Source organism: Aedes albopictus, chromosome 2, assembly GCF_035046485.1.
Source record: "Aedes albopictus strain Foshan chromosome 2, AalbF5, whole genome shotgun sequence".
NCBI lineage: Eukaryota > Metazoa > Arthropoda > Insecta > Diptera > Culicidae > Aedes > Aedes albopictus.
This window is the reverse complement of record NC_085137.1, coordinates 188193913-188219200: the sequence shown is the minus strand read 5'-3', so window position 1 is coordinate 188219200 and position 25288 is coordinate 188193913. Positions and strand designations below refer to the sequence as shown.

General features: G+C 37.2%; 1 protein-coding gene across 4 annotated transcripts in view; it reads right to left on the bottom strand.

The window, feature by feature from the left end:
* Nucleotides 1–12316: 12316 nt before the first annotated feature.
* The window catches only part of LOC115253815 (carbohydrate sulfotransferase 5), a 134196-nt gene continuing 121224 nt past the window's right edge, over nt 12317–25288 (bottom strand). For all 4 annotated transcript variants that reach the window (XM_062850859.1, XM_062850860.1, XM_062850861.1 and 1 more), the window contains exons 5-6: nt 13256–13457; nt 12317–13175 (exon numbers count right to left, since the gene is read on the bottom strand). In XM_062850859.1, coding sequence (XP_062706843.1) covers nt 13059–13175; nt 13256–13457 — 319 coding nt within the window. In that variant the 3' untranslated portion in view covers nt 12317–13058. The remainder of the gene's footprint in view (nt 13176–13255; nt 13458–25288) is intronic.

Below are 25288 nucleotides of genomic sequence, written 5' to 3'. Positions count from 1 at the left end.
CTCACTGTCATTAGACAGTAGCTCAAATTCGAATATAACATGCATCAAACAAACCGGACAGTCGAAAGTTTTAATAGCTCATTATATAAATCATTAACGCTCAAAATTGCATTGCATTCGATTAATTATTGAATCCGGAGATATAGGAGCTCAAAGTTAGCTATCGGATAGTTATACCTTTTTCTAGAATCTTTATAACTTTTTGCAGAATACCCCGAACTTTTTCAAATTTGGACCACTGATACACAACTATAGTTGATCAACTTACAGTGAAACTTTGAGAATATTTGATGCACTTTTCAAAAAGTTACAGCTGCTTGAACATTTTTTGAAAAGTTTAAATTTTGTCTGTGACGATCATTTTGTCTATCCCCTGTATTAATATGTGTTAGAAGTTCATCTAATCCCATCCGAAGGAGATTTGAATTGTGAAAAGAAGCAAAACCATGTACGACTGTAGAATCGATTTTAGTACCACGCCTACTGGAGATAGTCGAGTAGTGACTTCGTAGCTTGAAGAAATAGAAGCACCCGTCTAGTGAATTCGAAGTCGTGAGTTCGAGTCTCACCGGAGTACGTGGATTTCTTTTCATAATTCTAATCTCAATTTGTTCATCGAGCACATGTTTCTGTTGTGCACTGCACATGGATGTCAAAGCATTTTGAACAGTATAATTTCCGCATGGCTTGATCCACCAAAGCAAAATCAAAATATTGGTATTTGAATAGCAATTAAAAAACATAAATATTTTTATACAAGTTCAATTCTCAACTCATTATTGGTGTGACAAAGGCTTTCTTTCATCTATCCCATTCAAGACGACTCATAACAACCCGCGTCAATGCTTCAATTACACAATGTTTTTATTCCAATTCTTGAGCATAGGCTTCGTTTATTCGATCAAATTCGCAGAAAATTCAATAAATTATTGTTGATTACTAGTTGCTCTACAAATGTTATCCTCTAGCTATACGATTCGACAAATTCAAGTGAAATTCAGTTTTCTTAACCCTTAGATATACTAGAACGTAGTTTTTCTTAGCACATGGTCAGAAGTGATGAACTTCCTCACTTTGACCACATGTGCTGGTGTGTTTGTGACCTGTAGTTTAACATTTTGCCTGTTCCGTGCCTTATCTTCCGGTATTACCGGAAGTTTGATAATTTTATGTAATTCGTTGCTGGCTAGGTTGCATACAAAGTGTTCGGTTTAGGATCATTCTTACGTTTTTGCTCCTTGCGAAGTAGAGTAGCGATTCGGGACAGATTCTGTAAATAGTTATTCTTTCTTATTTAGCTCGGCTTCTTTATAAGTCAGTAGACACTTCGAAAAAGGAAAACAGCAATATTTATGGTAATTTCACTATTAGTTTCACATACTGCTAGGATTGTTCGGTGTTTTTATTCGTAAATCTATAAAGTATTGTTTGTTCGTGATAATAGAGAGTAGCGTAGTGTTGGTAATTTATTATAATGTTTTTCTTTATTCCATCTACTTGCATCAATCTGTTTCCGATAACAAGGCACTATAATTACTTTTTATTCTTTTTTTTCGTATTAAATATTAATCAATTTAAGTAATAGTGTTTCAAACATTTTTTTTATTTTGTTCGTCAATTCAATTGATGATCCTAACCTATCTATCGCTTTGCACGCAATGTGGCTTATCGTTTTGAAATTGTTGATGCAAATATGTGTAGGACACTCTTGCTTCTTTGCTAGTAGAGTAGCACAACTATTTCCTATAAAGTCCACGTCGTGCGTTGTTTTTCATTTCTTCTGTAAGACGGTTGTGGCAAATGCACTGGGAAAATTTAAAATCGATACCATCTACTTAGGATTGGGTAGGGTTAAGACGATTTAACGCGATATTTTCCTACAAACGATATGTCCCGTGTACTTAGCACTACTGCTTTGGTGTTGCTAAACGTGTGGTGCCCTACGATAAATGGGGAAATGTGCGAGGAAGTGTATTTCAAATTGAATTGAACAGCCTAATTTGATTTTTACGTATTCGAAATTAGTAGAACCACTTATTTGGATAATGATTGTGATGAACGCCAATAATTTAAAACAAAATATTATTTGTTAAGGTTTAGATATGAACGATCCTTTAATACAGTATAAACACAAGTTTTCTACCAAATTGATAGCTAGGACAGAATTGAAATTTATGTAAAAACCAGCATATTGGATTTCTTTTCCAACAAAGGCCGTTCTCTTCAGATCCAACACCCTTTTCATTTATCATTGCTCCTGAACGAAAAGCTGCCTGGGACTTGACATACCTTTCATTGAAGGACCTCTTTGTTCGACACCTGGCCAGGTCCATACGATCAGCAGAGATGGGGAGGAAATGTTAATTAGACATCTACAGTCATTGCACAATTATGGGTCACTCTGCCACAATTATTAGTCAGTCAGTTCACCATGCAATTCAAATGGAATTGACCCATAATTGAGGTGACCCATGATTGTGCTATGATTGTAGTACATAGAATAGAATAAATTTAGGCGCCGGACAAACTGAAAGTGCAGCTGTCAGTTTAATCCACAGAATAACAGACGTAAATAGCACTAATTCTCTAAAAAATATCGCTCAGTTACACGATCGCCACCTGGTGACGATAAGCACAGAGCTTCGCAATATCGTCAACAGCAGGCACTAACTAGTATTTATGAAACGTCAAACGCGAACAAAAACGATGCACGCGCATTTGGTTGTGAAAGTAAAACCCTAATAATCCAATACCATACACGGACCGTAATGTAGACGGTTCAACAATACCGCATACTTTTCGAATTGTATCTCGAATGGGTGGTTAAGCACTTCTTATGGTTATCGTTTATGCGGGAGCTGCGGAGATTTAAAATGATCAATAAAACCGTGGGCGATAGAAATTTCGACAATGTTAGGTCTGTTTGTGTGTGTATAATCACTCTCGTACACTGAGAAAAAAGTATAGTACTGCGAACCACGGCACTATGTTTAATTTTACCATTCCCAATTATCGTAAAAATAACTAAAAATTCATTCCCACGTACCACGAATCAATAAAAATTACCATGCTTTATGGTAATTGTAACATAGTGATGTGAACAATATACATATTCAGCAGTACTATTCGACTTTTACCATTCGTTGAGCAAACATAGTAATATTGACTACAAACATGTTTGCTCAAACTTTCAACATATTCGAGCTAACAATGCATCATGGTTGCTGTAAATATTTAGATGTTATAATAATTTTCCAGTTTGCTGTTTGTCATCTACGTCTCTGTTCGCCATCTTGAATGCGTTTGCCCGATTCCAGACCGGAATAATTTTTAGTTGAACTAGTGCAGACTTGTCAAAGTGCCGGAAAAATAGCAGAGGTCACTTGGGCGGGGAAAATGTGAAATCTCCTTTCGTGATCCGGAGTTACCGGTCCTTCAGTCAACACTCTCCGTTATCCGCATTCAAACAGCAAGAGGTAAGTTGGAACAGTTGAAAAAATGAGATATTTTGCTCACATTACCCGACTTCATTCTGAACCTAGTTCTGAACCGCAAGAACTATCTTTTCAGGTCTTATTTCCTACACCCCTTCCCGGACCGCAGCGCCAACACCTTGGCCAACACACACGACGGCCGTTTGCGAAATCCACCTGGACATCCGGTTCTTCAGAACCAGCACTGGGCCTCCGAATTCCTCATTCTGCGTGGTGTTCCCCAAGTGGTTTGCCAGCGGATAAAAAAGTATTCCGTACCATTCATTCTGTGTTCGAGCAAATTATGCAATTTTAAATTCCCGCTTAATTATAAGTATATTATTTATTCATGTATATTTAAGTATATTAATAAAATATGACATTAAATTTCATTGTTTTGTTTTTCGTTTGAGAAAACAAACCAAAACTACCTCTACCAGCATTTCACCATATGAATAGTGAAAAACAGCATTTCGATGGTTGCTCTTACTATGTCGTTATTCATTCGGCATGGTAAAAAGCACTAAAATATATGCTTAAAAATAACCACAAAACATAAACAAAAAGAGGCATGGTAAATGTAACCCTTCCAATGGTTGTTTCAATTACGAATCATGGTCTACCAAAATCAAGTGGTAAAAGTTTTTAATTTGACCCTCGATACAGTCAGGATTACCATGTCCCTTTTTTCAGTGTAGTGCCCTCGCGGAGAGCTGTAAATTAGCCAAGTGATCAAGAATAATAAAAAAAACAGTATCGCGTGAATTCTGAAAAAAAAAACGCAAAGGTCCAGCGTTTCGTCTTGGGTTACTCAAGGACGTACGATCATTTTTTTTCTGAATTCTTCGTTATTTTTCAATAATTCAATTGAAGTAACAAGAAATCGAAAAACAGAATGTACATATATAACAATGTAAATCTTCAAGATCGTTTCCCTCTGTTTTGCAAAAGCGGCTTTAAACCAAAATATTGGCGATTAAAAGTAGAGGTTATGACGTGAAAATGTGGAAGTTTGAAAGGGAAATACCAGTTCCCCATCAGTTCAATCATCAATTTTTTGGTAAATTTATCGATAAAATGTTTTTTCTACCCCGATCCCACATTAAATTTTATCTGAAACGACTCAATCACTAAAATACGAAATGGGATTTCACAAAACTTAACCTCACTTGAGGAGGAGAATTAGTTCACAATCAGATTTGGAGTCTTTGTTTTGCTATTTGTGAGCCATTTTTTGATCGCTAAAGCCAGTCCACGTTAAATTCCGGATAGCAAATGGTTGATATTACAAACAATCAACAATTGCAGAACATGCAAACGTCGATGCTTTTTGTTCAATTTAGACCTTAACCAAAAGTAATAATGTTTTCTAAAAATGTGATGGAACTTATTTTTTGTAAAAAATACGTTAAAAATATAAGAAAGTACAGGCATCTATCATCAAAAAATAAACTGTTTCACCAACTATTCCGAAAGCGGGTTTATTTTGACCTACTAGCTCTGAGAAATTACTCATGAGCTAGAATATGTTTGATTGTAAGAAGACGCAGAACTCACAAGATGATGAAACTGATTAATCGCATGCCGCGAAAACCAAAGATAGAATGGCAAGAAAATGAATCTCTAGGATAAAAAATTACTACTTTGAAGAAGCATCAGCCTTCCTTAAATGACACATGTTCAAGTAAAAACCTTTCGAATGAAGTAAATAAATTGTATACAATTGTAAAAAAAATTCAAATTTCATTGAGATTTCAAGCAGATCACTAAAATTTTTCAACTGATGCCATAAACTAATGGTACACACTCAATCCTGAATTGCCTGTAGCAGAACTATTTCGGTACCTTCGGTAATCGATTTTTCAGAATAGCCGACCAAACGGCCGAATACCGGGACGCGTAGCGTAATGGCTTCACGCTCACTTCATAAGTGGATGGTTATGGGTTCGATACCAGCCCCGGCACTTGCAATTTTTCGTCAGTTGCTGTTCCCCCCGAGAGCAGTTGACACCTGCCCTCTCTGAGCATATGCTCTAACGGGGCCGGAAAGATGGATATCGGCTAACGGCAACTCATAATGGACCCCCAATCGGACTGGAGAAGGAACAAGAGCCACACATCAACATCCGCGTGCTCATCATTCTACCATGGACAGGGTAGAAAAGTGACAGCAGCACAATGGCAACCAGTTCGATATAATAGAATTAGAATAGAATACATTTAGGCGCTGTACAAAGTGTAAGTGCAGCTGCCAATTGGAATCTCGCACACAGTGTCCTAGTGAACAAAAGAGCTGTAAATTAGGTTAAGTGATTGAAGAATAAAAAAAACGGCTGAATGTAGAAACGACATCGGAAGAGGTCGTGTACTTTGGGATTCCAGAACCTGTCTTCGTTCCCCACAGTTTTTCCAAATGAACTGATCTTCTACGTCGGATGGCATACGCATTGCGCTCCGTCAACAATGTTAAGACACCCATGAAATAAAGAAATACGGGACCGCTGAACGAAGCCGAAGGCTATTTCAATCCTATAATCCTCCCATGGAGCCACCATATCACAAGTCTGATTGAATCATTCTCAGCATCAGAAATATCACCTCCAAAACCACAAAACAGTAATCAACGAACTTGGGCAGCGGTACAGTACTCTCCTTTAAAGGTCGGGTACTGCAAAAAAGTTAAGGCCACCTACAATGGCCGACTTACCACTATCATGACTGGCTGCCTATTCTCGTCCTTCCACTTACATGAGAGTGGGCTATTATTTTATGTAAGTTTTGAAACATAATTATTCTTGGGCTCTGCTTTGACTACACGCACCATTCTCCTGCAAATAGTGCAGACTATAAATACGGATTCAATCATGTATAATGACTAGGAAAGGAGTGCCCAAAGTTATCTACAATGAAAAAGGAACAAACTTTCAAGGTGCCAGCAAACAATTTGAAGCAGCTATGAAGGGCATAGACAAAGAGAAACTTTCGAAAAGATTTGACAGTTCCTACATTTCATGGCACTTCATACCTGCAGCTTCATACCATAAGGGTGAAGCACGGGAGCAGCGCCTGTAAAACAGAAACATCGTGAAATCGAAACCTAATAGGATAGTTTTCCAAGAAGTACTGCAAAATATGTTGACCAAAATTGAGAATGTGGCGAACGTCTACTAAGCAGCCTGCCTTTAGATGATGGCCAGTCTCCCTCGTTTATTCCAAATCACTTTTACTGGGTTCAGGCTTTATCACATACATCGCAAAAAAGTTTAACAAGCTAACATTATATGCGATTAAAATTGTCCCCTCCTCCGTACGTATATGCGATAGTAACATAAAATAGTACTTCAAACGATGTACAACGTGCAGCCTTATGCAACCCCTGGTTGTCTGGGATGAATATATTTAGGCGCTCTACAAAGTGTAAGTAAGTGCAGCTCTCAATAACAATCGAACAAATAGTGCCCATGTTAACAATAGATAAGTTGCCCAAAAATATAAAAAATGTCAGGGATTCTTTTGCAAATGTCTCCGAGGATTTACCCTGGAATTCCTTGACGAATTGCTTCATAAATTTCTCCTGGGATCCCTTTTGAAATTCCTCTAAAGATTCCCTCGGAAATTGAAAGATTCGTGACAAGCACTTGATAGAGCGTGATTACTGGTTGTGCTGTATTTGCCGAACGGCCTTTCTGTACGAGTAGTGTTGGTTCGTACCGCTATCTGCTCGGTCGCCTTTTGTTGCAATTCTGTGGTATTAAATAAAAGTAAGTGAACTCAGGATTTTCTACTTTATTACGACGGTCTGCAAATAAAATTTCCCAAATCAAATCATCATGTTACAAATTATTTCGAAAATTGTTCATGCGTTCCTCCAGAAGTAATATAAAGAATTATATGATGAAATTTGGCATGAATTGCTTCGCCAATTCCTCCATGATTTTTCATAAATCATTTCAGAGAATGTTTGAGAAATTCGCTCAGGGATTAGGGGGGGGGGGGGGGGGAGGGGGTGGTAAGACGGACATGCTTAGGAAACGCTCTATTTTGACAGTGTAAATAACGAGATAATTAAAATTTTACCTCAATACTATTTACTTCAACTAAGGTATTTTACAGTGTGTCAAGTCGATTTTGCAATAAAATTCGATTTTCCATGACTTTTGAGATAATTAAAACGTGATCTCCAAATGTATGTTTTTCAACAGTGTGGGTAAGACGGACCGGTAGGGTGGGTAAGATGGACACGTTTGGAAAATTAGCTAATAAGCCATTAATTGTGTTAAATGATATTCATGGCCGTTTATATTCGATAGATCAATCATAGTAGAATCTAAATTGGGCCTTGACTCTCTTAGCGAAACGTGTTTTTGCAAATTAAAGTCCATTTTGTAAATTGGAAACATCCCTACACTGGTAAACGCCTAACAGTATGCAATGCTCTGGTAATTTTACAAAGTGCAAACTGTTCCAACAACAAAAATTCAAATATAATGGTTTTTTAAACAAAAAATCAATATAAAATGCTTTACACGGCTTCCAAAATCATTTTTGTACTCCATAGATTTCAATCTGTGAACAATGTTTGGGATTTAATGTGTTTATAGGTTATCCCACCACCATTATCCAGAAGCCATGAAATTTACCTGAATTTCGGTGCGTATAGGACGGAACAGTTTAAAACAACTGGGAAAATCAAAATAAAATGCGAAAACTTGGCAATTTAATGTTAAAAAAGCTTATTTATTGCCGCCTCAAAATTAGATCCCATCACAAAAGCGTTTAGCCAGGTAAATAATTGTTTATTTTTTGCACTTTTGACATATGTATTCTCTCATGGAGTGGTTTGATAATCATCAACTGATAAGAAGATAGAGTTAATCGTAAAAGAAAACCAAATTTCAGCTCTTAAGTGACAGAACTAGTCGGTGGTCCGCCTTACCCACCCGGTCCGTCTTACCCCCACCCCCCCCCCTACTTTCGAAATTCCTCTGGATATTTATTCAGAAATTTCTCTAGGTATTCGTTTGGAGAATCTATAGGAGATTCCTTTAGAAAATCTACCAAAAAATTCTTCAGAAATTCTTCAAAAAAGTCTTTTTAATTTTTTTTTTTTGGAAATTTGTCCGAGTCTTCGACCAAAAACTCACTCACGCATTCTTTCAAAAAACAAAAAATAAAAAATAATCCATGATTTCACTCGGATTTTTTTTTCGGGGATTTGTTTAGAAATTCCTCCTATTTTACAAATTCCACAAAGAATTTCTTCTGGTTTTTTTCCATTTTATTCCATCGAATTTGGCCAGAAATTCCTCCAGAGATTCTTCCAAAAACTCGTACAGAGATTACTTCAGATTTTTTTTCTGGACATTTATTCGGAAATTTCTCCGGAGATTCCTTTAACAAAATTTTTAGCGATGTCTTTTGAACTTATCCCAGAATTTTTCAGAAGATGTTTCACAAGTTTCTTCAAAAATTTGTTCTGGGGTTACTTTGGAAATTCTCCTAAGGATTTCCCCAAGTAACACACTTGTCACCGAAAAGTCACGGCGGCGCAGGTTTTTGTTACGCAGAAGTCACTGTGACTTACTTCTAGCAAGTAAGTGTTTATTTGTTAGTAGTAAGTCACAGTGACTTCTGCGCAACAAAAACCTGCGCCGCCGTGACTCTTCGGTGACAAGTGTGTTACTTGGGTCACTAGAAATTCCCTCTGCAACTTCCCATTTCTCCAGAAATTAAACTGGGGATTCCTCTAGAAGTTTCACAAAGAGTTGTGTAAGGAAGTTCTGTATGAGCTTCTGCAGAAATTCCTTCAGAAATTTCTTAAGAATATTATATTTTTTCAGGACTTTTCTAGAGTTTGTTCCAAAAAAATCCTTCGTAAATTGCTTTAAACATTCTCTTAAAAGATCTTCCAAGGATTTATTCCAAAACTTTCTCCGGGTTTGCTTTGGAAATTGTTCCAGGGATTTTTTTTGGAAATCTGAATTACTGTCAGAAAATCTTCTGCAAAGATTCCTATAGAATCTTCTGCAAATATTCCTATAGAAACTACCCTAGTGGTTCCTTCACAAATTTTTCGACGGAATCTTTCAAAAAATCTCCCATGACTTTCATTAAAAATTCGACTTCAGAATATCTCCAGAGATTTCTTTACAAATTTCTCCAAGGGCTGCTTTGAAAAAACTTCCTTAGATTTATGATAATTATTTAATGCAGAGATTCCCAAACTTTTTGCTATCGCGGCGCCTTTTGAAAATTTCAAAAATGTCGCGGCGCACCAACCAATTTTTATTATTTTTACTCAACTTCCGGATAAAAATTCGTAAAACTAAATTGTTGACAAATTACCGTAGCATATTTTCCAAGAATTTTTAGCAGATTCAGCTTTCCAAAACGTTATTTTTGAAATAAAAAAAAATTAAGATTCTATAAATATTCTCAAGATTTCAAAGTCATATAAATTCTAGTATTAGATTATGTTTAATTTACGAATTGAGACAGAGCCTAAGAAGTTCGAGGCTCAAAAAGTAAACAAGTATTGCTACGGTTGTGATGTTTGCGAAAAATACTTTCCTGAAAAGTTTGAGACAGTAGGAAGACCGGGAAGCGGGCAGCAATAAAACTGGAAAGAACTTCAAAAAGATAATTGAACTTTCCATTAAATCGGAATCTAAGCTGAAGCATAAGAAGCCCAAAACACAATATCAGAATCTTAATTAAAGTTCTCAAAACTACGAAAATTTAAAAATATGTTTAAATTTGAAGAGGATACAAACTTTTGAAGATTTCGAAGATGTTGCAAAAATGTGAAACGATACGAGTTACAAGGTAAACTAAAAATAATAAAAAGAAAATATAGTGATATTCCGCATTTTCAATAACAAAGTATTTTGATTCAGGAGCATGCGGCGCACCTCAGAAAGACTCACGGCGCACCAGGGCGCCGTGGCGCACAGTTTGGGAAGCACTGCTTTAATGAACCCTTGCTGAAATCCATCCTAAGATTCATTTGAAAAAAATCTTTCACGAGTTCTTGAAAAAATCTCCCTGGGATTTTTAATGAAATTCTTTCAGGGACTCCTTTAGAAAATCCTAAAAAAATTCTTTGACAATATCTCCTAGGGACTCTTTTAAGCTTTATAATGTCCTCCAGAAATTGTTCCAAGAACTCCTTAAGAAAGTCTTGAACGGATAGTTTCCAGAAATGTTGCATGGATTCCTTTAGAAAATACTTCAACTCCTTTAAGAAAATTTTCCATAAATTGGTCCAAAAATTCATCCACGAATTTTTTCAGAGTTTAGGATTCCTTCAGAAATTTTTCAAAGCATTCATCTAGAAAAACCTTCCATGAGCTTCCTCAACAATACTCCATGTTTTTTATTAAAAAAATAATTCACGGATACATAAAGAATCAAAAATTCAGAACTTCTAAAAAAATTCTCAGAAGCTTTCTACAGAATTTTCTCTTAGGATTGCTTTAAAAATTCTACAATAGATTATTAAGGAAATTCCCAAGATTTCTTCACATTCCTTTAGATATTCCTTCAAGAAATTTTTTTTTCCAGATATTGCTTCAAGGGTTTTCCAAGAAAGTATTAGAAAATCCTCCAAGGATTCCTTCAGAAATGTTTATACAGATTCTTTTAGAGATTCTTAAAAGGATTCTTACGGAATGGCTAGAAGATATTCTTGCAGAGATTCCTGCAGAAATTCACACAGGGATTTCATTAGAAACCCTGTCGGGTGTTCCTCTATCTATTTTCTCAGAAATTCCTCCAGGATTTCCTCCAAGCGTACCTCTAAAAATTTCTCTATGTATTCCTCTAGAAATTCATTAAATAAATGTTTAGGATTTTTACTAGAAAATATCTCCAGGTTTTTTTTTCAAAAATACCTCATGAGATTTTGTTAGGCATTCTACCAGGGGTTTCCAGGTGATTCTTCAGCTGTTTTTTTAGAAATTATTTCGGGAATTCATTTAGAGTTTTTTTCAGATGTTTTTTCAATTCCTTCTGAAATTTCTTCAGCGATACTTTCGGAAATATCTTAAGAGACTACATCAATATTTTTATAATAACTTCGGAAATTTCAGCAGGGATTTCTTTAAAAGTTGTTCCATGGATTCTTTCAAAAGTTGTTCCAGCAGTTCCTTCAGGAATTGCTCAAGCGATTCCTTCAGTTGTTTTCATTTCGCGGAATATCTCCTAGCGTCTTGGGAATGGGGACCCAGAGACTTGAAGATATGGGTATCTATATTGCTGGCAGTAACTTGATCAGTTATTCCGCATATTATCACTAAAAATGGTTCAGGTGTTGGATCTGCCATGAGTGTTCAGCTGCTGAGTTTTGATGAATGAATTAAAAGAATAGTCTATAGTTTATACTGTGTGCATGAAAACGTGAAACCAATCAAACAATGCATGGATTTTCTAATGCAGGGGTTCCCAACCTTTTTGAGGTGGCGACCTTCTTTAAGAATTGTCGAAACATCTGGGGCCCAATGATTTTTTATAGAAAAAAATGAATTATATGATCGAAACCGAGTTTCGAAGCCAGAATTTTACTGTAGGATTTCGACGGTCAATGATAGGTTTTTTTACTCGACACCCACATTTCGTAAACAATGATGTCATGCACATTTAATTTGAATCATAGCTGAAAAATAGCGGCGCAGCCGAATATTGTTTCTTCTGAAGGCGTTTTATACTGAAAATTTGTTCCTAAAATTGTGGCTTTTGGGGGTGGCGTTATACAAAATTAAAAATTGGTAAATTTGCACAAAATAGAATTAAAATTTTACAATTTTTTGGTAACATCGCGGCCCCCTTGGACTGGCTGCGGGGGCCGCGGACCACTGGTTGGGAATCCGTGTTCTAATGCGTTTTACTATCCGCTTCAACTTCTATTAAGTGATTCTTTAGTGGAAAGTTCTATTCCACACTATTCTTCCAGAACAGTAGGGGAAGATAATGTTCCTAGAAACATTCACCTTGCCAAGAGATAAAAATTTAAATACTTGCTACTATCTGTCTGCAACCATATAGTTTTTCCAATACTTTGAGATGATTACCAAACTAGGAAGCAAGTTCTGTTCATTTGGACGCAAATGCACTTTTCTGTTTTACAATTGTGCCACACTAGTGGACCGTTTAGCCAACACACGTACACAGTAGTACCTAATCGTAGCTTATAGTATGTAATATAAAGTTTTGTTCAGCCAGTAGATTAATTAGTGCTCACATAAATTATTCGATATTTATCTTTTGTTTTACCTAGTTTCATCACAGATGCTCTTGTTCTTATTAAACGCTAAAAATGTTCGTGCTCATATTTTTCCGGTATCCGGAGCAGCTCGGAGCCCCGGTGCCGCCGTTCAAAACGGACAAGTACATTACCCATTTCACTAGAATCACCATTATATGTGTGTGTACGGCTCACCACCGCCGTCATACTAAATCGATGATGAAGATGATGATGATGATGATCACACGACGATAGACTATATTCGTCTTCTAATGTACCGCTGTGCCGTAGAAACCGACCACCACCGTGCCTCAGTCTAACAACCTTCCCTCGGGGAACTCTCCTCACGACACACTGTACGGCAACAGGGGGTTGAAGTTTAGCAGATCCTGCTCACTGGTGGCGTTGCGGTAGCCCCACGACTTCATCGCGGTCACACAGCTGTCCTGGATCACCTTCACCTAGAACGGGAAAGGGGTTGGAAATTGATCACATGTTAAAGATCTCTTCACCCATTACAAAGTCATATCATTTAACGTACCTCCTCGAACGTGAGGTCCTTCGTCCAGTGGAACGGTGCCGATTTGGAATCCCGGAAGGTGGAACTCACACCGCCAATGTCCAGCTTGGTGTGCGTGTCCAGGAAGGATTCCACGGCCGGATCGAAGGGCAGCCCGTAGAACTTTAGGATTTCTTTGGTCATCTTGTAGGGGTTCAGCGAGAGATCCTCGTAACGGATAACTCTGTGGATCAAAGGAAAAAAAAGAATGGTTGAATGCATTATTTATCAAACGGTGCAAAAAAAAAAAAAAAATCGAGTAATGACTAATGCTTCCCATTTTCGAATTATTCCGCGTTCATCAACGCCTAATTTTCGATACCCACCAGCTGAAACCATACCATATACCTACTGGCATTTCAGATACTCATCAATAATGATCGCATGGATTTACGGCTTCCTCGTCGGTTCGCACCGTATTTAGGTATCGTTAGTTTTCATCTATCTTTACTGTTTTACTTGCTGTTTTACCATTTTTTTTTCTGTCGGTAGGTATATCGCCGTCATCAACATGCTTTTACTAATTCATCGTAGATAATTGTTTTTTGCAAGCGATTTTTCGTATCATTAACCAGATGCTTTGCGCTGTATGCGTATATGTACCATGGGATGTTGCTTGCAATGATTGGAAGTACGGTTATTTTGCAATAGATCTGCTAAACGATGACGAATAGATATAGGACTCTGAATGGTGTATGGTGGAGCCAACAATGATTACCAAAAGCACACGATCGGTGAAGTACTAGATTTGCAGGGGAGGTGTCACCTAGTGCCGCCCCCAATAGATTTGATCAGATGAGCTGATTTTTGTATGATAAGATGATAAAATTATCCGTTTCTGCAATGAAATGGTGCAAAAGCGTGGGTATTATGGTTTCTCGTCAGCTGTGGATACAGAAAACACGAAAAAATGCAATACACGCTCGTGAAATCTTCGATTTTTTTAGGATATTTTTTTTTTGGTAAATGGGGGACCATTTCCCAACTAACATTTTCAGCGCTATAAGCTTCAGTCATTTGCTTTCGGTTGTGTAACAATCGAATTGAAGCAGTCAACGCTGAATAAAAGGGAAGCTAGTCTAATATAAACCATAAGCAAGAGAATACACGGCTGCAACACAAGCATCATACACAGGCTTCCCAAATTTACCGCATCATGATAGCATTTTGATGGCTGTCACACTCTTATTCCCATGACAGCCTTGTGAATGCATGGTTCATGACAGCCCACAGAATAAAACTCATGCGACCTACAACATCACTGTCGGGAACTGCTCACATAGTCTGCTTTCGCTGTGCATTCGTTCGCCGATGACAACCTCGGCTCTAGCCCAAACCGTCTCTCGTTGGCTGGACACGAAGTGACGAAAATCGCTGGGCTCGGCCCGAGCATTTTACTTCGTTGAACGTGTCGAGTATCGTGGTATATCGCACGCTCAAAATTATCGACGCGTTTCATGTATTATGTATTTTTTCGAATAGAGAATATGTACCTGTAAGTCTTATTTTAGTAGAGTATTTTGCATAGCATTATTTTTTATTGGCATGTGAAATGAACTGCCATGTTTTCAATATAAAAGAGAGTTGAATCTTACATCAGTGGTATATTCTAGCCAGATTACTATTTTGACAAACGCTGGCACAAACTTCTTTCCGCCCCTGGGGCATCTTGTGAAAGGCATATCATGTTTGTAAAAAAATATTTATTGAGCACATATTTTGTGAATAACTTTTAGCGTTAAGCCATGTGCTCCCGTGACAGCCTATGACACCCTTTACGCGACAGCCGGCTTGGTTAGCCGAAGATTGTCATCGCCATGTGGCCAACAATACTCAAGACATTTCCCACTCGGCTCGATACGACTCGAGTATGCAACTGTCAGGCAAGCAGCCGAAGCAGCGGCTGTTTCAATACATCTTTCGCTCATGCGTGTGCGTGCTGTTGGCGATACATTTCTCACTGATGGTGTTGCACACGGTAACGAGAGATGGTCTGCACACATAAGAGAGTGTCGATTCAGCCTTGCGCGGGCTGTTGCGAGAAGGATGTACATTTGGAAAGCCTGATCATACAGCTACCAAATTTGATTTTCAGAAATCAATCACTTGTCACTGGCGCTGCCTTCACTGCACGCTATTCCAACTCCAGCAGATTTCTCGGAAGATGTGAAAACTTGAACAAATCGAGTAGGAGTCCTTACCAACAAAACAGCTGCTGCCTCGGCTGCTGCTATACAGTACAATTCGTAATACTGACAAATCCACAAATCAGCAGCGCTTTGAAGGCCGTTATGCGATACTATTACAGCTAGAAGCAGTAATAAAGAAACTGTTGGTATACCAACACGGCTTGTTAGATGTAAACATTTATTGTCAAAATAAACTTTAAGCGGGACATATAGCTACTACACAAATACTTTACAGCTATCCATCTCTGTGCTTTGATATTATTTGAGTTGCTTTTATTGCACTCCGGAAGATTCACCGGAAGATGTGCAAATCGAATACGAGTCCCAACCAATGAAACAGCTGCTTTTATACAGTACGTTTCGTAAAGTTGCTAAATACCCAAAGCAGCAGCGCATCGTAGCTGCTTAAAGAACATTCTTTCAGCTAGCAGCTGTGACGAAGACCCTGTTGGCGCAACTACACAGCTTGTTGAATGTAAACATTATTGTATTTGACGTTTCACAAGCTTTTGCAGCAAGATGAAGTTGGGTAAGGTTGCCTGAAGCACAATTATAAAGCTTTTGTTTGGAGTAAAAAAAACTAGCTATTTTCTATGCTATTTATATATAGCAGTGTGGCAGCGAGGACATCATCGGGACCAATGGATACGGAGATCGGGAGTTCGATTCCAAGTAGCGGCAAGTACTTTAATTATTCAACCACGGTATCCATAACCAAATTATATTTAATCGAGTAATTTGGGGAAGCTGTATAACTATTATTTATCAACTGTGAAAAGGTTGAAAAAGCGCCTCCCGAGCAGAGGAGAATATCAAATTAATAACTACGAAATCACATAACCTATTTTTATATCTTGTTTTGTTATTATTTAATTATCAAGACATAGCTTTTTAATAACAAATTTTGTTGGACAATCTAATTTTATCATAATTTAGCAATTAATATACATTCACTCAGGCACATTTCAATAACATATTTTGTTGAACCTCAAGTTTTGTTATTGTTGTACTATTGATCAACTTATCAACAATAGCACAACAGTAACAAGTTTTGAAATCAAAGCAACAGTACGTTAATAATTACATGTCCTTTTGTTTTGTTCCATTTTTATATACAGTTAGGACGGAAATTTCTGAACGAATCCTCTGAAAATTCCTTAAATAATATTCGGAAAAACACTTCGAAGTTCTGGAGAAACCCTTCGATACTCTGGACAAGCCTTCAAAAGAACTCCTGGCGCAATCTTCTTAGAAATTCCAAAAGTAATTTTTCTGAGCAATTATTAGAATTGTTGGCAAAATCTTTTGAAAAACTCCTGCAGAACTCTTCAGAAAAAACTCTTGGATAAATTCTCAAAGAAAATTTCAGAGACATCTTGAGATGAAATTCAGGACAAATAATCACGGGAAATTCTGAAGAAATCCTTGAAGACATTCTATTCATAATTCTGGAGGAATTTCTAGAGGAGTCTTAGAGAATCTGTGAATGATTTCGAGAATGAACTCTCAGAGAAATTTCTGAAAGATTTCTTTTATATTCTTTTAAAATGATTAGTTCTTTCTGGTTCTGAATATGAATATAGCATTTTTCGATCATTCAATGTATTGTTACTCATGTTATTGGTGGGTTTGTGAGACAAAGTAAATAACTTTATTTAATAAGTATCATAATTTATTTAGTTACGATTTTGATACTATAACAAATTTTGCTTTCCAACTATTATAAATAACATATTAATATCTAAATTTGTTATTGAAATATTTTTCAATTCACTGTTATTAAGTTGTTATTGAAACTAACAAAACAAGTTATTAAAATGGTTTTCCAAGAACATTTTTTTGTTATGATATTTGTTATTTTGCCGCTTATGACAGACAAGTTTATAACATAATATGTTATGTTAATAACATAAAAACCATCGATTCTACTATTCAGTTATTTTACCCAAATAACACAGCTCCTTATGCTGTTGTTATTCCCTTCTGCTCGGGCTTCTCAAGATACTATTCAGTTAGTGGTTACATAGGAGCCGAGAAAAGAGCTATGACTTGGTGGCATAGAAGTTGCTCGCACAGCATATACATGTTGATAAAGTTCGCCAGATTCATTGGTATAGGGCTTGCATAGAAGCTTCCGTCCATATGTACAACACAGTAACTCTGCATCAAGCTGTATTGAGGACGCTATATTGACGTTTACATTCACAATGAACAAGGATGTTTTCGATCACTTGGCAATCGTTTAACTCATTTATTTATAACTCAGTTCTGAAGCCCTATATTGGAATGTTGTGTTCAACAAAGTTGTAGATTAGTGTTTTTCCTACAATTATTACCAAGGACGCCGTATTTTAACTCTAATTTTTACGTCGTAAAATTGTTAGTACCCAGCTACTCATACTAAACGATCAGATTTTTCGATCGTTTAGTATGAGTAGGTGGTACTAGTGCTCTAGGGGAACGTCCATAAATTACGTCACGCTTTTAGGGGGAGGGGGAGTTCAGTTAAGTGTGACAACCCATACAAAAATTTCAGAGATCTCATACAAAAAGTGTGACATAGGGGGGAGGGGTAATTTATGGACGCTCCCTAGCGCAGCGTCGTATATATAAAAGTTAGAATATGGCGTACTTGGTGATAATTGTAGGAGAAACACTAATCTACCACTTTGCCGAACACCAAAATTCAATATTAGGTTTCTGAGTTATGGACAAATGAGTCAAACGATTGCCAGGTGATCGAAAACATCCCTGACAATAAATTTAGTTGGGTAATTCTAAAATTCCTCCAGGAATTCCTTCTAGAATTCATTTCTGAAATTCTTAAAATTTTCCCCTAGAAACTCCTCAGGCTTCCTTCAGAGATTCCTTCTGGGACATCAAAGAATGTCTTCCGGGATTTTAAGGAGTTTCATCCTTGATATTATCCTAATAGTTGCTTTCGGAATGTCTTCAGAAGTTATTTTGCTTCCAGAAGGTAGGTATTCTTGGAAAATATACCTGGAAATTCCAGCAACTTCACCCGGGATTTCTTCCAGGATTCATCGATGAGTCATTTCGGGGATTGCTACAGAAATCCTCTCAAAATTCCTTCTGGGACAAGAGACGAACCAGCTCAGGGCTGAAAGTCTCAAAAATAAAGAAAAAAAAAACAATCTGGGATTCCTTTCATGAATTTCTTGCGAAATTTCTCCGGAGTTCTTTCAGGGATTTCTTCACCAATTCTTTCTGAGATTCTATCCAGTATTCCTCCAAAAACTTCTGCGGGGTTCTGGGAGATTTTTTTTCTTTCCGGGCTTTCCCCGTAACTACTGCTGTGATTCAAGTATTTGGGGAATTGCTTAATTTCCTTAGAAACTCCTACAGCAACATCTTCCGGGATTTCTTTGGGAACTCTTGCCGGGAAGTCCTCTTCCAGGCATTCCAGCGGAAAATCCACCAGGAGTTCGCCAGAGATTTTTATACAATTTCTCTGAGATTTTTATTATAAGTTCTTTTTTTTCTAAGTCTCTACCAGGAGTCTTTTTTCGATCACCCTCCAATAGTTTCAATCGAGATTTTTCAAGAATTCCTTCTGGGGTGCACTCAGATATTCATTCGGAGATTCCCGCAGGAATTCCTTTCGGGCTTATTCCAAGAGTTTTTTCTAGGATTTCTACAGAAATTCATTCTCAGATTCGTCTTGCCCGAGCAGAGGAAAGAAGCTGAAAAATAGCATATTTTGATATGGAGAACAAAAAGTGATATTTGTTTGTTTGAGATAAGAGGTAAAAGTACTGAAAATAATATCTCAATTTTACTCCTGGAACATCATCATCATAGCACATTTAGCTCTTGGTAAGATCTAGCCAATAGCAGAGAGCTATATGATTGATCTTCAAATATCATATTTTGCTATTGGTTAGATGGTTCATGAACAAATTTTTGCTATTATTTTCAGTACTTTTACTTTTTATCTCAAACAAACAAACATCACATTTTGATCGTCAGTACTTTAACTCTGCCCGGGTGGAGTTCCTCCAGTGGTTCCTTCTACAGTTCTTTCTAAGATAGTATTTTTATGTTTTCCCTGGAGGACATTCATCTGAATTCTAAGATAGATCTTGTTGGGATTCCTTCAGATTATCTCTGGGAGTTTTCTATGTCAATCTTTAAGGAATTCCTTCTGGGATTCCTCCATGAATTCTTTATGAAATTTATCTAGGAAATCCTTCGTCCAAAATTTTTTCCGGGATTTCTTCCAGAAACTCCTTTTAGGACTCCCCTAGGAGTAACTTTACGGGCTCGTCTCATAGTTCCTTCTGGGATTTCTCCAGGATTTTCTTTTAAGATTACACCAGGAGTGGCATCAGGAACCTCTTCAGAAATGTAACCCGAGGTATCTTCCGGGATTTTTTCAAAAGTTCTTTCCAGGGTTTCTTCAGGACTTCAAGCTTCATCAAGATTCATCCAGGAGATTCGTCCAATAATTTATTCTGGGGTTCATCCAGGATGTCATTCTGGGGTATCTCCAAGAACTTATCTAGGAACCAGTAATCTACCGGTAATCCTTTAGCAACTCATTCCGAGATTTCTTCCTTCAATTCTCCCGTAATTCCTCCAGGAATTTCTTCAGAGATTGCTGCAGGGTTCAATGCTAGAGTTCTTGCAGATTTTTTCAGGAATTGTTTTAGATTTTGCTCATGGAAATACTCAAGAAGTTTTTTTTTAATTTCAATGGAAGTATTCCAAGACTTCCATTTGGAATTCCCTCTTGAAATCCTTATGAAATTCTCCTAACAATTTCTTAAGGAATATCTACAGCAGTTTTGTAGGGAATTTCTACACGAACGATTTCTGGGATTCTTCCCAGAAAAAATCTGAAGACATTTCAAAGGGTACTGGAGAAATCTTTCTGCTCTTAGACATTATTTATTGATGTTTTATCATGGATTTGCTAAACCCTTTAAGCCTTAGTGATGCAGTTTGAATTGTCAAGCAGCGTCAACGATACAAGCTACTTTTAAAACACTTTGTAAATACATATCTAGATATCCATTGAATAAAACTTATCTGCTTGCCTTGTTGCTAAGCAAAATTTTTCGTTGTAACCGAACTGTAAGGTGTGTATTAAAACTTGCTCTTACAACCTTTTTCAACGTCGGGGCCCGTGGCGCAGTGGTCCACACGTTCGCTTCATAAGCGGATGGTCATGGGTTCGAACCCAGCCCCGGCACTTGCAATTTTTCGTCAGTTGCTCTTCCCCCCGAGAGCAGCTGGCACCTTGACCCTCTTCGGAGCATATAGCTCTAACGGACCCGGAATTCGGATATCGGCGAACCGCAACTCATAATGGACCCCCAATCGGACTGGAAAAGGAACAGCAGTCACACATCAGCATCACCGTGCTCATCATTCTACCATGGACAGCGTAGAAGAGTGATTCAAGCACGCAGGCAACCAGTTCGATGAAGAAGAATAGAATAGAATACATTTAGGCGCTGTACAAAGTGGAAGTGCAGCGTCCAATTGGAATCGCTCACGTAATACCCTAGTGGATAAAAGAGCTGTAAATTAGGTTAAGTGATTAAGAATAAAAAAAAAAAAAAAAAAAAAAAAAAAAAAAAAAATGTAAAAAAAAAAAAAAAAAAAAAAAAAAAAAAAAAAAAAAAAAACCTTTTTCAAAACCGCAGGCATGTCACGTTCTTCTTCTTCTTCTTCTTCTTCTTCTTCTTTATGGCTCTACGTCCCCACTGGGACTTTTCCTGCCTCGCTTCAACTTAGTGTTCTTTGAGCATTTCCACAGTTATTAATCTTTTAATCTTTCTTTGCCTGTCATTGCATGAATTTGTATATTGTGAGGCAAACACAATGATAACACTATGCCCAGGGAGTCGAGAAAATTTTCCCGATCGGAACGGGAATCGAACCCGCCGTCTCCGGATTGGCGATCCATAGCCTTAACCACTAGGCTAACTGGAGACCCAAGGCATGTCACGTCTAGTCAGCTTTAAAACCTGATAGATTGCATAAAGTTGTAATAAAGCCATCTCAAAAGTTTTCGGAATAACCACTGAAAGCATTAAAGCCAGCTAAAGAGTCTTACTGCAATGCGATCTCAAACAAAACCAGGAGGGTTGAACTTGACAGCATCCATATTATTCATCACGATGATCAATTCCTGCTTGCAAATTATGTACGCCATGTTGATGTTTGGATTGTGATTTGAATGCATGGTTGAGCAAGCTGGATTGAAATTGTTATTTCTGAAATACCCAAATCCTCAAAATGACGTTGCGCTTTGCCTTTTTCAGAAGTATTTTATTGCATTACACCGGTGATCTTTTTTGGCATGAATTTATTTGTCTTAGTAACAGAGATTTCCACCGTGAAAACTGAAAACTTTATATTGTTGACGTTTTTTCATTGATAATAATTTGCAATTTACTGTCAGCTTATGTGATGATACTTGTTTCAGATCTATTTAAAGATTTTGGTTTTAATCGTTCATTTAAGATGTTCTGCAAACCCTTAAACGGCTTGTTTGTCTTTTCACAACCTACAAAAAGATCTTATCTATGCTGTGTAATATACTACAAGAATATGTTATAAGACCCGGTAGCATGTTTAACGTTTTTATAGGGTTTTATAACGGATTTATTAGAGCTGTTAAGATCACTTAGCTTTAAAATGAGTTTTTTTTAATTCTTCTATCACTTAATTTACAGCTCTTTTGTCCACTAGGGCACTGCGTGAGCAATTATAATTGGAAGCAGAACTTACAATTTGCGCCTAAATGTATTCTATTCTAATTCTGCTATATCCAACTGGCTGCCGTTGCGCTGCTTTCACTTTCTACCCTACCATGGCAGAATGATGAGAGCACGAGGAAGCTGATGTGTGGCTGTCAGATGTTCCTGTTTCCCTGTCGGACTATTGGGGATCCATTATGAGTTGCCGGTTCGCCGATGTCCAACTATCCGGGTTCGTTTAAGCCATGGGGCTCAGAAGAGGGTCAGTGTCAGCTGCTCTCAGGAAAAAAAGAGCAACTGAAGAAAGTACCGGGGCTGGGATCGAACCCATGACCACCTGCTTATGAAGTAAACGTGTGACCAATTGCGCCACGGGCCCCGGCATAGAGATGAGTTTTGTTGAGTCTAATATGGTAAGAGTGCAAGATGGGTCACCTAAGAAATGGATCTCCATAACTTTCTGAATATACATAAATCGCAATTCTCTGTTATCTAACGGTCGCTAACAGAAACTTTTTTAAATTGTTATTCGGGTCCATGGTAAAATTGAAAATATTAATCTGCTGAAATGAAACAAAAATCAATCTGCACAAATTTAGTGGCATTGTGTATTTAAATTGACCCTCAGAATAGTAATTTCAACCGTAAGCTGTCTTTCAGTGTAGTACAGTTGAAAACGACACTGTTCGACCCATCCACATACACACTAGGTATCGTTAAGGACAGGAGGGAATTGGCTCAGCAACATTTATTGTAAAGAAGGATTCTTCATTCAATGTAGATTCGAAGGAGCCAATTGAGTCTCATCAAGTACCCAAGTAACAATGACAGCTGAATAATGGCTTATTCAGCTGAAATTTTCAAAATCAAGCCTAAGAGAGTTTATTCATCTGTTGTGAAGCAATAATGTTTATAGGGTAGCAAGTAACGAATATCCTGCTCTTGAATTAAATACACACAAATATGACATGAACCAGCCTTGGGCTAAAATTATCTCGAATGAAGAAGTTTTAGTTATTCATATAAATCCATATTTTAATTTCAATGTAAGTAAAAACCAAGTAGGGGAACTTGCGTATTTTCGACTGATTTGTTCTCTTCATCATAAGGGGTTTTTAAAACCTGTTGAACTCAAAATTGGCCTCAAATCTTTCCCAAACAAGCTGAATATGACCAAGTTTCAGGAAATTTTACCGACAAAAACCCCGTCATGACGAAGAGAACACCTGACGATTGTCACTTAGATAAAATGAAAACCTCAAGAAACCCCAAGAAACTTTAAATCTAAATAAGAATCACTATACATGTTTCAATGGATCAGTTAACCCTAGCTCATGTTTTCAGTTTAGTTAGCTGTTATTTGCTTCACACCATTGCTAATTGTAAAGTGCGACTAATTATCGACGAAGTTGATGGCGGAGAAGCAATGCCAATCTGGAGTGATTGTTAAACATATATGCAAAAGATTCCTTTCACTTTCGCATGAAGCTCAATGGTGGTATGATGCGTGCGTGCTGGGAATAGGTAAACGACTAATACACTCGATACTTGCTGTTGTACAGAAGATTTTTTTGTGCTTCTTCGTTTGTCTATTCCGTCTATTCACTGTTTTTTTTTCGCTAGAGAGGATACCGTGAGTACCGTCATCACAGTCTCACTTCAACCAGTCCGGTGGTTGAAGGTCTCAAAAGCATCAGATAATATCCTACATGAACTTCCTTAGACGTGTTCTACATGAAATTAATGTTGAATGAACCCAAGCATACTTTTATTTCTATGCACTTGCTCTTGCTTTATTAATCCTAAAAGGGATACCTTCATGGCCTCAGTTTCGTCACCTCGCTTAGTGTGTTCCATCAAAGATGAGCTCTTAAAGGCGCCTGGGGTCCAATGGACCCCAGGTATCTCTTTTAGGGTTAATCATACGCAATATGTACAGTATAATCCATTATCGTGATTTTTGTTACAATCTATTTCTGAGGGACGGAATTTGAATTTTTTATCCTTTTAGCTGAAGTTTTGGCATGGCATTAGAGATATGTAGCTAGTTTTTTTTATTATATTTTCGTTGTTTTTTTTTCAATCTATGATTAAAAATTACAAACTAGGGTATTGGTTCCCTTATTAAGCATGTGGCTCCCATTTTCATCCTACGAAAAACAAAGGATTGAAGCGTTGTTTGTTTTGTTTCTTATTTTTGTATTTTTTGTTAAAAGTGAGCACGCATGAATACAAAAAGAACGGAAGTAATCGGTGCCGTAATCGCTTGTTTTCGAATAGGATGAATATGGGAGCGTGAGATTACTGATGGAACACAAACCCTATATGACAAGAATACACTATCTGACGCGTGTGAAGAATTAGCATTAAGTTAAAATTCACAAATACAAAGAAATTTGAAAAAAAAACTATCTGACGCAAAATGCTAAACGATTTATACCAAAGTGGTAAAAATACTACATATAGTCACTATATATATACAAATATTTTTATTGATAATAGTGATCAATACGATCTTTACCCTAAAAGGGATACCTGGGGTCCATTGGACCCCAGGCGCCTTTCAGAGCTCGTCTTTGATGGAACACACTCAGCGAGGTGACGAAACTGAGGCCATGAAGGTATCCCTTTTAGGGTTAAGATCGAAGATAATATGGTAAATAAATTAAAAAAAAATATATATATAAAAATTTTAATTTTTCTTCAAAAATACAATTTTATCAACTCATTGTAATTTTCAAATCGCTGAAAAATCAGCCTAACTTGGTCATAAAAGTTGACCATTTATGTATTGAAAGTTGGAAAAGCAACAAATGCATTGGATGATGTATTTTGCAAAAAAATACATTGAAGTCTCATTTTGAGTAACTTGTTTGCGAGTTTGTTGCGGAAATGTTTTAATGGCTTAAGTATTATTGTAGAACTAGGTAATAGAACATAGTTTTGCATGAGCAGCTGATTTACCGAAAGTCATTTTTCCGTAACTCGCATTATTCCGCGGGAAACTGTGCTCTGCTGAAACAACGTCGGATGGATGGATGGGAGGAGTTAGGGTTTCAAATGCCTTTTCCAGCTGGTGATGCCCAGTAATGTGT